This window comes from Delphinus delphis, chromosome 8 (genome assembly GCF_949987515.2).
Source record: "Delphinus delphis chromosome 8, mDelDel1.2, whole genome shotgun sequence".
NCBI lineage: Eukaryota > Metazoa > Chordata > Mammalia > Artiodactyla > Delphinidae > Delphinus > Delphinus delphis.
The window spans coordinates 72,421,842-72,435,511 of record NC_082690.1 but is presented as its reverse complement, the minus strand read 5'-3'; the positions used below and the strand labels follow the sequence as shown (position 1 = coordinate 72,435,511).

Sequence of the window (13,670 nt, the reverse complement as noted above, 5' to 3'; positions counted from 1 at the left end):
TGAAGTGCCCAGGCATATGCAGACAGGGAAGATTATCTGGTGTTAGGAAGCGATCAGGGAAGCTGACAATCTCGGCTGAAGTGACAACTGGCCAAAGCCAGAGCCCTGCGCCATCTCCCTGCTGGCAGCTTCAGCCCTAGAACACAAGACATTAGGTCTCTGCCCTGGCAGCTCTGCTGGTCCCACCTCTGGCCCAGCACTCTGTCCCAGCTTTCCCTGTTCCAGGGGAACCTGTGTCTGGGGGCAGAGGTGGATCCAGGAAGCATCCCCCTCCCCCCCAGCTGGGTCCCACCTCACCGCAGAGTCCACGGCCCTGGGGTTTGCTGGCTTTGCTGGCCTCCAGGATCATGAGTCCTGAGCTGTGGAGCCACTGGATCTGGATGTGTGATGGTGTCCGGATCACATACATGTGGCCTGTGTCCTCAATTGTGAACCCGTACCTGCTCACAGGGGGCCACACAGGCTGCAAGTCCACAAACACCTTGTGGGGGAGGGTGTTCAATGTGAGCACAGCTTGTCTGCCTGTCCATCCGTCCCTCCCTCCCTCCATCCATCCATTTATCCAACTAGCAGTTATTAAGCATCTGCTACATGGCAGGCTCTGTTTCAGGCACACGCACCCAAGACACAGTCCAAGGTGGCATGGAAAAGTTCTAAAAACATGTTATGAGCACAAAACAATGAAACAAGAAATGCAACAGCTGGAGGCAGGTGACATCTACGTGCCCAAATAATCCTGAGCCCTTCTAATCACTCTCTTTTTTTCTGATTCTGCTCAGATCATTTCTTCTGGGAGACTGACCCTAAAACCCCAGCCGCTGGGTTGGGTACCCCTTTCTCTGGGGTCTCCCCAGCTCTGTGCTGTCCTTTAAGACAGATTTGTTCCCTCATCAAGGCCCTCCATGGGCTGTGAGTCTCTTAAGGGCAGAAACTGTGTCTCACTCACCTTTGAATCCCCAGCACCTGCCTTTGGGCCTGACATGAATTGGGGGCTCAAGCAACGTTTGTTAAATATGCAACACTTTAAACTCAAAGCTACAACCCCTGCTACTTACAGACAAGGTTAAATGTGTATGTATTATTAGTTTTACTATGTGGAAATGGGAGATGAAAATATTAGGATTTTTAAATATTTATAATGCCTTTCTACCCTCCCATCCAAGAATCACTGTTTTATTAATCACTTTGCAAATTACCCAGTGCATAAACTACTGTGTTGAATAGAGGAAGCCCTAGCCCAGTAGTCGGAAAACTTTGACCTTGGGCAAGTCCCTGGCTCTCTCAATCTAGCCTTCTGAGCTGTACAGACAGGGCCATGGGCTCCACAATGCTGGAGCCCCTGGGATGAAACCCAGGGAGTTTTATGCTTAAGCCTCCATCTCATGGAAAAGCCACTGCCCTAAGCCTTGTTCCTGGGAGTCTCACAAGGTGTGGCCCTTGTGTTCAATGTTCAAGAGCAGATTCTAGTAACAGGGCTGCAGGTCTGAGCTCAGGAATAGGTGGGGAGCGCCGACACTTTGGGACCTGAGGAAGAGATGAGTCAGCCCTACTCACCCTCCCCCTGGGAAGAGCTGAGGCAGAGCCTTCGGGGTGGGTACCCCACAGAGGGTGGGCTGTGGCTGGGCACCAGCCTCCTTGACAGAGGTGGGCCTGATGTGAAGCCGATGCAGCTTAGTGTGTTCACATGGCCTTATATTTTTGTAAAAATTGCAGAAGTGAGATATTTTAACCACAATCATTTAAGGCTACTGTCTCTTGCCATTTAACTTCTTTTCGGTCGCAATATTCCTCCTGGTACACTTCCTCCCCTGACATTAAGAGTGGCCACAAATATTCTAATTAAAATCACCTCCAAATATACCTCATTTTGCATTATTTTTCTTTTAGAGGATCCCTCCCTTCCCTTACTCCCAGTTGTGAATAAGCCTCAAAGCCCCTCCTCCCCCGATGCCCCGCCCCTCGCCTGACTGCTGCCCTTCCCTGGGGGCTTGCTCTTTGATGCACTCACCTTCCGGTTGAAGCGGTCAATGGTGACCTGATGGGTCAGGTGAGTCACATTCAGCATCACCAGGCAGAATGGCGGCCAGTTCAGGTGCCCCTGCAGAGAGAACCCAGCCCTCATCTACCTGGAGCCCTGCTGCCGCCTCCTCCTGGGGAGCAACTCTTCCCCCCCAACCCAACCTTGCCTCATTATGCTAGGGGCACCCACTGGGGTTGTGCAGATGGTGCACAGAGTCCCACGGAACATTCTGCTTCCACCTGACCTCCTGCAAGCCCCCCAGAAAGCTGCCTCCTTTCACCTGGCTCATGGGAGCATCCTAGTAGGCGGTTCCCCGCAGCCAGCACCCTTGACCACAGGCCATATCCTAGGGGTGGCACCCCAGCTCCTCTGCATTTCAGTGCCTCTCACAGGGGCCTAGGCAGCTGGGAACGGTGCAGGCCCCAGGAAGGGCCAGGAGGTGGCGCTCCACTCACTCTTTCCCCAGGCGCTGGTTCCAGAAGAGCCCCATGACTGAGACAGACGGAGCTGCTGCAGGGGCCTCTTCATCTGTCCTCGCCTCTGATAACCCTCAAAACCCAACTCACTGCTCAATCTCCCCTCCAAACCTAGTCAGGTCCCAAGGCCCCAGCAGGAAGGGAAGCCGGGGACAGTCACCAGGTTGGCACTTTTGCAGTCGAGGACGTGAACAGTGACCATTTCATCGGGGCTCTGGCTGAGGATGTAGATGGCCTCCTTGAACAGGGCTACATAGCTCCCGTCGAAGGTGACAAAGCTCAGATCAGGGAAGATTGAGCACCGGCCTGGGGAGGGCAGGGACGAGAAGAATAAACAGATGCCCCTGGGGCCAAGGCCACCCAGGAACATGAGGCCTTCTCCTGGGTGATCCAGAGGCCTTGGGGGGCTGGACGGTCACACAGAGATCAGAGGTCACGAGGGTAGGAAATCTGCCAGGTCAGAGGTCCCACAGGGGGTTCATGTCAGGGTTACCCTGAGGCTGGAAAGCACACAGGAGAGGGGCAGAGATTGTGCCGGGTTCAGGGTACGAGAAAGACATGGGAGGCGCCCGCGGACCCCACGACTCACAGGCACACTCCCAGAAGGGGCAGCAGCGGTCACCGCCCACCCTCACTGCGAGGCCCAGGACCCCACAGCTAGGAGGCGCAGTGCCCTGGGGACAGTGCTGGGACTGGTTCACTCGGATCAGTTGACCCTCCAGGCAGATGTGACGGACGCAGTCCTCCTCGGCGATTGGCTGGGGCACAGGGTGGAGGAACAGCCTGAGCGATCCCCTTGGGACCACGGTCACTCATTCCCCTGCCCCACCTACCCCCAAGCCGTGAGGGCACAGATCCTTACCCCATAGGTTCTGGCAGGTAGGGGACCCTGAGGTACAACGACAAGGGAATGATGCCTTCATCCTCCCTCCACCCACCCAACACACCACTGGGGGCCTAGGGCTGGGCTAAAAGCGAGACTGGGGTCAGGGGACTGAGTCCCAGAGAGTCTGCACATCCACCTGGCCCTGCAGAGAGTTCTAGGTACATAGCAGGTCCGCTAGCTCAGACTCGTAGAAACCCAAGCACACGCATGCACACACAGTTTATCTCTTTTCTTACAAACGCACAGACATATACCACCTTGCGACACCACACATCACATGCACAAGAACACACACACAGACAGATAAGCATTCACATGGAGTCCCATACACGTAAACACAAACGAGTTCACACACAGTCCCATATGAGTACACACATACATGCAATGCACACAACAGCACACCATGCTGTCACACCAAGCCGTCCAATGGGCCCCTGGGTCCCAGGTGGGGCATGGAGGGATCTGCTATGGCATCAGAGGCCCAGAGGAGCTTGGAGAATTTGCAGGCTCCAGGAGCTTGGGGCAGGGGTCAGGATGGTGACTAAACGGCCATCTGGCAGCCTGGAAGCTGGCTAAGGAGACGCCGCCGCCGACCTTGGGGATGTGAGAGCACGATGGTGTCCAAGCCCCGGGGCACAGGAGGAGGGAAGGCATGGAGGGTTCACATACAGGGGCAGAACCCAGACAAGTCACTCACGACACAGATTTCAGGTGTCCTGGCTTCAGTGGTGGTGGCCAAGGACACGGCCGGACCTGCCGAGATGCTCTGGGCTGGAGCCGAGCGCCCAGACTGCTCGGTGGTGGCCTCTCCCTCCGGCTCTGCTTGGGGCTGAGGTCCTGCCGAGGTGCCATGCACCTCAGCCAGCTGGGGGAGCAGAACCAGCGAGCTCTCTTGGGAGGCCGTCCTGGCTGAGACTCTGCTCAGCGGGTAGGACGTGGGCACCAGTGGTACTGTGCCAGCCCAGGGGCCCTCAGCCTCCGTCACCAAGGTAGCAGCAGTGTGGGCCACAGCAGGCGTGAGCTCTGTGGGGCCCCCCTGGGCAGAGCCATATATCCAGGTGGGCTGAGACACTTGCTCGGACAGGATGGCCATCTTCTCCGTGGTGCTCTTCCGTGGGCCAGCAGATACTGTGGAGGCCGCCCCGCCAGCCAGAGCCACAGCCACGACCCCAGAGGCTGGCAGCGTGGCCCCCAGAAGCAGGTCTGGAGCTGTGCCTGGTGCCTGAGGGACCACATGACTGGGCGGGTGCACCTGGGCCAGGACAGCCTGGGTGAGAGGCAGTGCGGGGCTGAGTGTCCGAGCAGGCAGAGTCGTGGCCACGGCGGGAGATGCGGCCTGTTGCTGCAGTGGAGGGGGGATGGCAGAGACGCTGGGGCCGGGCGTGGCCACTGGGGCGGACGTGCCCACCTTGGCCAGGGGCAGGCTGGTGTCGGGAGGCAGACCAGAGAGGAGCTGGGGCTGCCGAGTTGACTCCAGAGATGCAAAGGGTGTGGCCCCCAGCCCACGAGCGACTGTGGACAGGCTGGCGGCAGTTGCAGGCCCCGAGGGCAGAGCGGGAGGCCTGGCGGCTGCGGTGGCATCCAAAGCGGGGTGGGGCAGGGCCGTGGGGAATGGGCTTGGCAGTGGGGATGCTGGTGGGCCCGTGGCCTGGCTGGGCCCAGGTTGAACCTTCTCTGTGGATGGCTCTGTCTCCACCATCTCAGTCACCAGGGGACTGGCAGGAATCTGTTCTGCGGCTGTTCTAGACTCAGCTGGGGGGCTGCTGGGACTGGAAATGCTCTGGGACTGTACGGGACGGGGGATCCCTGTCCCCGTCACGACCTCCGTTATTGATGGTGTCGGCAAAGCCTCGTGGGATCCTGAGGAAGTGGGAGGCCTGGAGGTCACTGCAGGGGAAGCCACAGGCCTGGAGGAGGGACTTGTGGGCAACTCCAGGCTCGGGGAGGGCTGGAGGGGTGTCGTCTTAACAGGCAAGGAGCCAAGGCCTAGGACCGTCACGGCTTTGGTCACGAGAGGGAAGCGAGGTGCAGGGGGTGACAGGGAGGAGACTGTGATGTTGACGCTTCCCGCAAAGATCACAGTCACCCTGGTCGTCTCCATGGCACCCGCCCCCATGCCTGATGTGGGCATCTGCTGTGAAAGGGGAAGGGATGAGGGCTCTGGGACACGAGGGGTGGCCAGGTGGCTGGCGGTCACTCCCGTGCTGGCTGGGGCCTCTGTGGGGTGCTCAGGGACGTTGGATGCAGTGACCCCCGGTGGCTGCTTCTGAGTGGTCTGGGTGGGGCCTGGAGACAGAGCTGGCCCCTCAGTGGCTGCCACGGGTGGGTTCAGGGCCGTGGTGAGCGGGATAGCTGGTGTGGGTGCTGGCCTGTGGGATGGGGCCCCGGGAGCTTCCTGTGGAAACTGCAGCTCCTCGTCACTGGGGGTGGGCAGCTCTTGACCGGGAGGCAGGGTCTCGTTGCCAAAGGCCTCCGTGGGAACCAAAACCATAGGCTCCACACCTGGGGCAGACCAGAGAAGAGGCTCAGCCAGTGGGGCGACTGCTGCCGCAGGGGTCATCACTGGGCAGAGCTGTGATGTGGGGCTCCTGGGCTGGCACCCTTGGTGAGGGGGGTAGGCAGCTTCTGACAGCTGGTCAGGGACTCTGTCACGTGGTGTTAGATGGCCCAGAGAAGTCAGCAGGTCTGGACCCTGTCCCACACCTCAAACCCTGAGCCCAGAGCCCAGAGACCTCAGGTCTAAGTCTGGCCGCATTCTCAACACGTGACCCAAGCCAGTCCCTTCCCCACATGGGCCTCATTTTTTCTGTGAACTGGGGGGAATGGACCAGATGAGGTCCCTGCCTGCTCTAGAGTGCTCTCCTTCCAGAGGCCCCTGTGCTGACCCTGTTTCACCAGGGACCCGGGGGGTTTACAGGTCCAAAGAGGGATGAGAGGTCCAGGCCACTCACAGTCCTCCAAGTAGACGCATCTCTGTGTGACTTGATCCAGGACCCTGGGGGTGGGGCACACAGGCACACAGCCTTCCACCCTGAGGACAGAGCAGGGGGCCAGTCAGCGGTCTGGAGCACCAGGAGGGCCACCGCCTTTCACCTGGACGGAGCACAGACCTCATCCTTTCTCATGACACACGTGTGTGTGTGTGCATCTCATGTACATGGAGACATGGAGACAGCACGTACAGGAGCACACATACCCAAACACGCATGCCGCACACTCCTGCCCTCAGACTGAGAGGAAAACACGAACAAAGTCTGGTTATGTGCGCACTTGTGCCCACACTCACGACAGGCACACGTGTCTCCATTTAGGCGCATTCTCACGTTCCTCCTCCACACCTGCAGGACTCAAAGCCATCCACGTGGATACACATACGTCCACGCGGTCCGCCAAAACATCAGCGTACCTTCTGCACACACGCCCAGCTGCACCAACACCCAGATGCATGCAGCTCATACGCGTGCACATACACACAGCTGTGCACCCACAGCTACCCTTTGTACACCCACAAGGCTCAGCTATACACACGTGTGCACAAATTGACATTCACATATGCCCACAGCAGGCAGGTTCACTCTGGTTCACACACATCCCCATACCCAGTACACAAAACATACCTACACAAGTACACGTGAATACACACACACCACAGTACATGCTCATGCCTAAACCCACAGACTGCATATAAACCCATTCACTCAGGTATACACTGAGGTACACACCTTGAATCCATGCCACCTCACCTGGGCACATCCTGGCAGCTGGCTGCCCGTGGGTCCTGGCAGGTTTGGAAGCAGGGGCTGGCACAGGCATCGTAGTGCCACTCACAGGTGGGGTAGGGAGCCCCTGAGCGCTTGGCATCTGGAAAGGTGCCCCAACCCAAGACAGTGAGACTGAGCCCCAGCTCCTGATCAGGTGCCAGGGCACAGAGGTAATCCCACCTCAGCCCATGCCCACCCTGCTCCGTGGAAGAGATAAATGGACTCGTGCAAGAAAAGTGAAGACTGAAATGAGATGAAATGAAACAAAACAAAATCAAATCAGATCAAATCCAACCTGAGGGGAAACCATATTCCTGAGAGTTGAGGTCGGTGGCTGGGGGATCTTTGGGTCGGGACTCTGGGAACTTGGTGGAGGGGCTGAGGACCGGGGGTGGGGTGGGACTATGGAATGGGCAGTTGGAGTTGGGCTTTCAGAGGCGGCCAAAGAAGAGGCTGGGACCCCTGATCTTTCCATAAGGCTGCCTTGTCACCCTGACCTTCTGGGACCTTGGTGGCCAGGCTTGCCCCCTTGTTGGTAGCTAACAATAATAATAACAACAACAGCCAGCTCTTAACACCAAGCACTACACTCAACATTTCACAAGTATTTACTCATTAATCCTCACAATAATTCTAGGAAGTAGCACTATTATTATCCCCATTTTACAGAAGAGGAAACTGAGCACAGAAGATGCCGGGAATATTAAACTTTCCCAAAGGAGATTTCCTCAAAAAAGGCCTTGTGGCCAGTGCCTTGACAAGTGAAGGATCCTCAGGGAAAGTCTGGAGCCCGTGGGGGGCTTCGAGGCAGACAAGACCCCAGACCATGCTGGCACGAGTGATCAGTCTCTGAAACCATGGCCTGAGCTGGGAGGAGGGAGCAGCAGGCTGGAGGGAGCAATCCCACCCGGGCAGCCCCATCCTAACGAAGCCCCATCCCCAGTCCCCAAACTGCTGCTGACTGTGAAGAAGCCTGCTTTTATAAGATCCTTGAGACCAGAACTAGGAACTTACATCTGGGGAGCACCTGCTATGAGCCAGGCCCAGAGCAAAGCCCGGGAGATACAGTCAATCCTCACAACAACCTTCTGAGGCAAATATCCCCATTGCACAGATGAAGAAACAGGGTCAAGGAGAGGGGGGCTGGGGCTCCTCCAAGTGCCAAGGACCGGGATCAGGACTCTCTGCCTTCAGAGCCTGGGTGTCTTCCAGCAAGGGACACAAGTCCTGCCATCATAGCCAGTGATGAATCTGTCCTGGGTGGGGTTCACTGGTGGACTTGATAGGTGACCACTGAATGTGAGAGTGAGCTGGCCCAGCCCTGGGCTGGGAGCAGTGGGAGATGATAAATGAAAGGCTGACTGGGGACATATTTACACATGTGTACCTGTAAATGGATCCATTCATACAGCACGGGTGCCCTCACAGGCACAAACATACATGTGCACGTGCAGGACAGAGAGGCCAGCCTGGAGCAGTAAGGAAACTGTGATCACTGTCTCCAGGGTTTAGGCAGAGGACTACTTTTGGGGCTCACCCACCTGGCAGGGAGATGGCAAAGCTCTGGAGCCCACTGGTCTCAGCTGGAAAGGGCACGAAGCTGCCCCATCACCGCCCAGGTTCTTGGGCCTCTCGTGGGAGCCAGGGGGGCTGTGGCCTCCTCAGGCTGTGCCCCAGGGGGCAGTCTTTGAGCTCACAGGGCAGGCATGCGCCCCGATCAGCAAGAAACCTGAGCCTGCGGGCTGTCAAGCTGCGGCCACAATGATCAGTCTTCTCGCTTCCACAAAGGCCGCCCTATTTTTAGACCTTGTAAATGGCCTGTGGGAGTAGGCAGGACCCAGGAAGCTGGCTGGGCCCCAAGTCACAATGCCCAAGGCTCCCTAGGCCACCAACAAGGAGGCCGGGCCCCCTCCCATCTCAGGGGTGGCACCCATGTGGCTTCCCTGTGTCAGGAGAGTGAGGATCTCGTCTCTTGGAGGCAACTGGAAGGATGAGGTGGGAGGGGAGCTGAGTCAGGGGCGGAGGAGCTGAGGGCGATGCAGGGTGGACACCTACCCAGAAGGCGGAACAGCGTGCCCCGGCGGAAGGCCTCCGTGTGCTCGTACAGCCGGAGGGCCAGCACTGGGCCCAACACGTAAAGGAAGGCCCCAGGCTCCGCCAGGGACTCGAGGGCCACCAGGCCCGCACGCCACGAGTGCAGCGAGAAAGAGGCATGGTGGTGGAAGGCATCGCTGGCCTGCCACTTGGCCAGCTCCAGAGACCCGTTGGCCATGACGTGGAGGAAGAAGTTGGGTCTGTCCGCTGCCTCCAAGGATATCACATCTGGGTCTGCCAAGAGCCACGAGGGTGAGGTCAGCAGAGAGAGGTCTGGATGCGGGGAGGGGGCAGACACCCAGGCACCGTCTGCAGTCTCAGCGACTCAGGACTGGGTCCTGCTCCTCCCAGCCTGCCCGCCTCCCCTCAGCCCACCCACCTCTGCCTGCTGGCTGCCCCTCGGCACATACCACCTCTACCCGAGGGAGGGAAGGTTGGGGGTTAAAGCCCCAACTGCAGAGCCTTGGGGAGGTGACTGAACTATCCCCTCCTCCCTCCCTCCCTCTCTCCTTCCTTCCATTCCCTCCTTCCTTTCTTCCTCCTTCTTTCTCTCTCTCCACCTTCCCTCCCTCCTGCAAACATCTCTGAGGCCCCTCCGTGTACCATGTGCTCGTCTAGATGCTAGGGATACAGCAGTGAGTAGGACAGACAGAAACGGCTGTCCTGGTGGAGTTCTGTTCTATGGGACATACTAGACAAGCTGGGGTTTGCTGATTTGTCAGTTTTCTTGATCCCACTCCTCACAGAATCCCAGAGGGTCAGAGCTGGGGGACCCGAGGCTGAGCCCAACCCACGGCAGGGAAACTGCCCCAGAGGTGGGAAGGGGCCTGCCCAGAGGCCTAAGAGCTGGGCTCCACTGTCCTCTCTCCTGTCTCCACACTGCTGGATGGATCTCCCCTGCCCCCCACCACAGGGCCCTGCAGGGTCAGGGTCCAAATGCACAAGCAGGTGTCCGGAGTCCCGGCCCGCCATGGCTGGCTGTGCTGTGGGCAAGTGAATTCACGCCTCCAGGCTGTGAGGGACAAACGGTGTGTGAAAGGCCCAGCACAGGGCCTGGTGTGTCTCCCCCTCCCCCCATCACCCCTCCACCTCGTGGCCCCAGGAGATACTGCACAGAGTTCCTGTTAGACCTCCCTGGGCAGCTGTGAGAAGAAATGAGGTAACTGGGGGAAGAATGAATTCTTCACGTCAACAACAACTGCTATTGATCAGGACTTAACTCTGTGCCGGGCACAGTGATGAGCAAGCTCTCTACCCGCTGCTTGTAGTAAATTCCAAGAGAGCCCTGTGAGGTGGCGAATTCATTCATTCAGCAGCTAACACTACTGAGGCTCCCACCAGGGGCCAGGCACTGTTCCAGGCACTGGGGACACAATAGGGGACAAAAGGACAAAACCCCTGTCCTCACGGAGCTGACATTCAAGTAGCGAGTGGTGGGTGGGGAGTAAACATAATGAACAAGCAAATTCTATAACACGTTAGAAGGTGATGACATTGTCATCCCCATTTTACAGATGAGGGCGGTGAGGCCTAGCGTCACATTGATGGTGGAAAAAGGAGGCAGGATTGGAGCCCAGGCTCTTAACCACTGTGCAGTCAGCCCCAGGGATGGGATCCAGGAGTGGCCATGGGGCAGCCCAGGCGGGGAGAGTGCTGAGTCCCTCGCTGGGTGACCTCAGGCAACTCACTTCCCCTCTCTGGGTCTCGGCTTTCTTGTTTGTGAAGACTGGAGTTGGCCTAAATCAAGGTTCTCAACCATTTGTGCTGAAGTCCTCCTAATGGGGGAGAGGCTGAATGCCAGACCTAGAGGTACAGCTGTTCCTCGGTACACCCGCCCTGGTACCAAAATCCAAGGATGCTCAAGTCCTTTACATGAAATGGCCCAGTACAGTCATCCAACCGTGTTCGAGGTTTCCATCTGAAATTCCACCCGCGACTGGCTGAATTCGTAGATGTGGAACCGTGGATACAGAGGACTGACTGTACAAAGTCTTGTGTTTTACCTTAAATAATCAAATGATTTTTCACCTTCCATTTTCTAAATTTTATTTCTCTTTTAATATCTCTGTCTGGGAGGAGCCTGCCAAAAGTGACAGCCTGGTTGCTGTCACTTGCTAGTGATGTCCCCTTGGGTAAGTTACCTAACCTCTCGGGGCCTCAGTTCTCACATCTGTAAATTGGGAAAATAATAGCACCTACCTCCTAAGATTGTTGTGAGGGTTAAATGACTTATTATATATGAAGCACTTAGAACAGTGCCTAGCACACAGCAGGTGTACAGAAGAGTGAGATATTATTTATAATAAATCAGTAACCTCCTCCAAAAATCTTTAAGTAAAATTGATACTCCAGGGAGATGCACCAGGTTGTGGCTTGTGTCCCTTTAGTACATCCTATAGGACATCAAGACCATGAGAGTGAGAGGCTCAGGCCTAAATGACTGCTGAAACTTCCTCTCTGTGACATCTTCTGCTCTCCATTTCTTCCCATCACAATCTTACGCATCCTTCAAGGCCAAATTCAAGGGACACCTCCCCCACGTAGCCACCCCAAATCTTACCTGGAAGGTATGTTCTCTTCTGCTGTCCAGTACTCTGGGCACAGCACAGGGAAGGAACACAGGATGGGGTGGGAGTGGGAGCCTGGGTCCTCACTGGGCCCTGCCCCCAGCTGCCCAGGAGACCCAGGTCTGAGATGGAGGCTGGCCTTCACAGCCTCTGGGCATCCCATCCACAGTGACATTCTCCAGGCCCAGGCTTCTCTAGGGTTTGCTTAACATGCCATAAAACCACTGGAAAATCAACACCCCCTCTAGACTAGACCTTACTTACTGGGCTAAAATACTGAATGGAGAACAGAAAATTCCCACTAAGCAGATGGTCCATTACATCTGGAAGGTTATAAGACATCCTTCCTTCTTCAAGCAGGACCACACAGATCTGGGGGTCAGGAATGTCTAGGGAGGAAGTGTTCCCTTTTGGGGCAGTGGGGATGCTCCTGGCCCTCCTGTGGCCTAGTCCCTGGCTCCTCACTCCCAGGTTACCTCGTGCAGTGACGTGATTCCTCCTGGCACCCCCTACTGTACCCCCGGCTCACCCCACCATGGACATCCCCTTAGCTGTGCCTGGGGTGTCCCTCCCCTCCTTAAAGCCCTTCCCTGGCTCCCCACTGCCCTCAGGATAAAGATCCACTTCCTGAGCTTGGCTTACAAGTCCCTTCCTGGCTCCTTTCAACCCTTCAAGGGACAACGCTTATTCTAAGAAGCCTCTGCTGACTCCCCAGGACTGAGTTAGGGGCTCCTCCTTCCCACAGGCACTGTAACTGCCTTTGACGTGTCTGTCCCCTGGATGGGACTGCGGACTTCTGGTGGGCAGGGGTCGTGTCTCTGATGCCACTGATTCCCCAGTGCCCAGCTTGGTGCCTGGCATGGGAACAGGGCTCAATGAAAGGGAGGGGGGCAAGGAGAGAAGAAGGGGAGGAGGAGGGGAGGAAGAGAGAGAAAGACAGGACGATCCTCGTAACTAGATAAACCACAGACCTGAGAATCTGAGAACTTAAATTCTCAGGCTGGAATGAACTGAGATGTGTGTTGGTTCAAGATTCCGGTCGATGCTGGGATTGGCTTCACGGACCATCCCTGTGATTAGGGAGATACTGACTAGATGGGACCAACAGGATTTGCGGGGAGAAACCCTGATCAGTGATCACAGTGACCACACACTGGGACACACACAAATGGCCACAGAAGAGGAGGCTTCCTAGCACTGGTGAACTGAGGCCTTGGCTGGCCCAGCGCCCAACACAAACACCACCGGCGGTCACTCCCCACCGGGCAAGGTCCTGCCACCCCTCAGGCACTACTGAACTCTGAAGAGAAGATGGTGCCCACTACAGCTAAGCCCTTTAGGTCTGCTGGCAGTCAGACCCAGGAGGCTGGCTGGTTCCAGGTGTGCCTCAGTCTGTGTAACCCACCAGATCAGGACTCAGGACCATAACCTGAGCAAATCAAGAGCCCACTCCTCTGTTCACAAGAGAAGGTCCCACTGGAGTTAATATATCAGCCAGCTCCCCTCTGGTATTTACAGTCTATCTAGTCTTAAAAATAGAGAGGAGAAGTGGGGAGGGGGGTAGGAAGAGGGAGAATAAGAAGGAAATTTAGGGGGAGGGATGGGAAGTCATCGTTATTGCCACCTAGCTTTTCTGGAATACAGCTGCTGTGTGAAGCAAGGTCCAAAGGGACATCTGGACCTTGGCCTCTCTGGTTTTTTCAAGAAGAAGACAGAAGGTGTTTCTTGAAAGAGGCTAAGAGGCTGACCCAGAACCCTGTCTCAACTGGGAAAGGGGTGCCTATTGGAGCCCCACATTTCTCCAGCTACTATAGCTGGCTTAGGGTCGTAGCATCCTCCCCTCCTCCAGCACCTGCTTCCCTCCAC

General features: G+C 56.7%; 1 protein-coding gene across 1 annotated transcript in view; it reads right to left on the bottom strand.

The window, feature by feature from the left end:
* Nucleotides 1–13,670, bottom strand: part of OTOG (otogelin) — an 85,965-nt gene that overhangs the window by 17,801 nt on the left and 54,494 nt on the right. The window contains exons 33-40 of the mRNA XM_060017333.1: nucleotides 9,199–9,471; nucleotides 7,126–7,243; nucleotides 6,334–6,413; nucleotides 4,080–5,884; nucleotides 3,086–3,254; nucleotides 2,657–2,802; nucleotides 2,009–2,098; nucleotides 298–481 (exon numbers count right to left, since the gene is read on the bottom strand). Of these exons, the coding sequence (XP_059873316.1) occupies nucleotides 298–481; nucleotides 2,009–2,098; nucleotides 2,657–2,802; nucleotides 3,086–3,254; nucleotides 4,080–5,884; nucleotides 6,334–6,413; nucleotides 7,126–7,243; nucleotides 9,199–9,471 (2,865 nt within the window). The remainder of the gene's footprint in view (nucleotides 1–297; nucleotides 482–2,008; nucleotides 2,099–2,656; nucleotides 2,803–3,085; nucleotides 3,255–4,079; nucleotides 5,885–6,333; nucleotides 6,414–7,125; nucleotides 7,244–9,198; nucleotides 9,472–13,670) is intronic.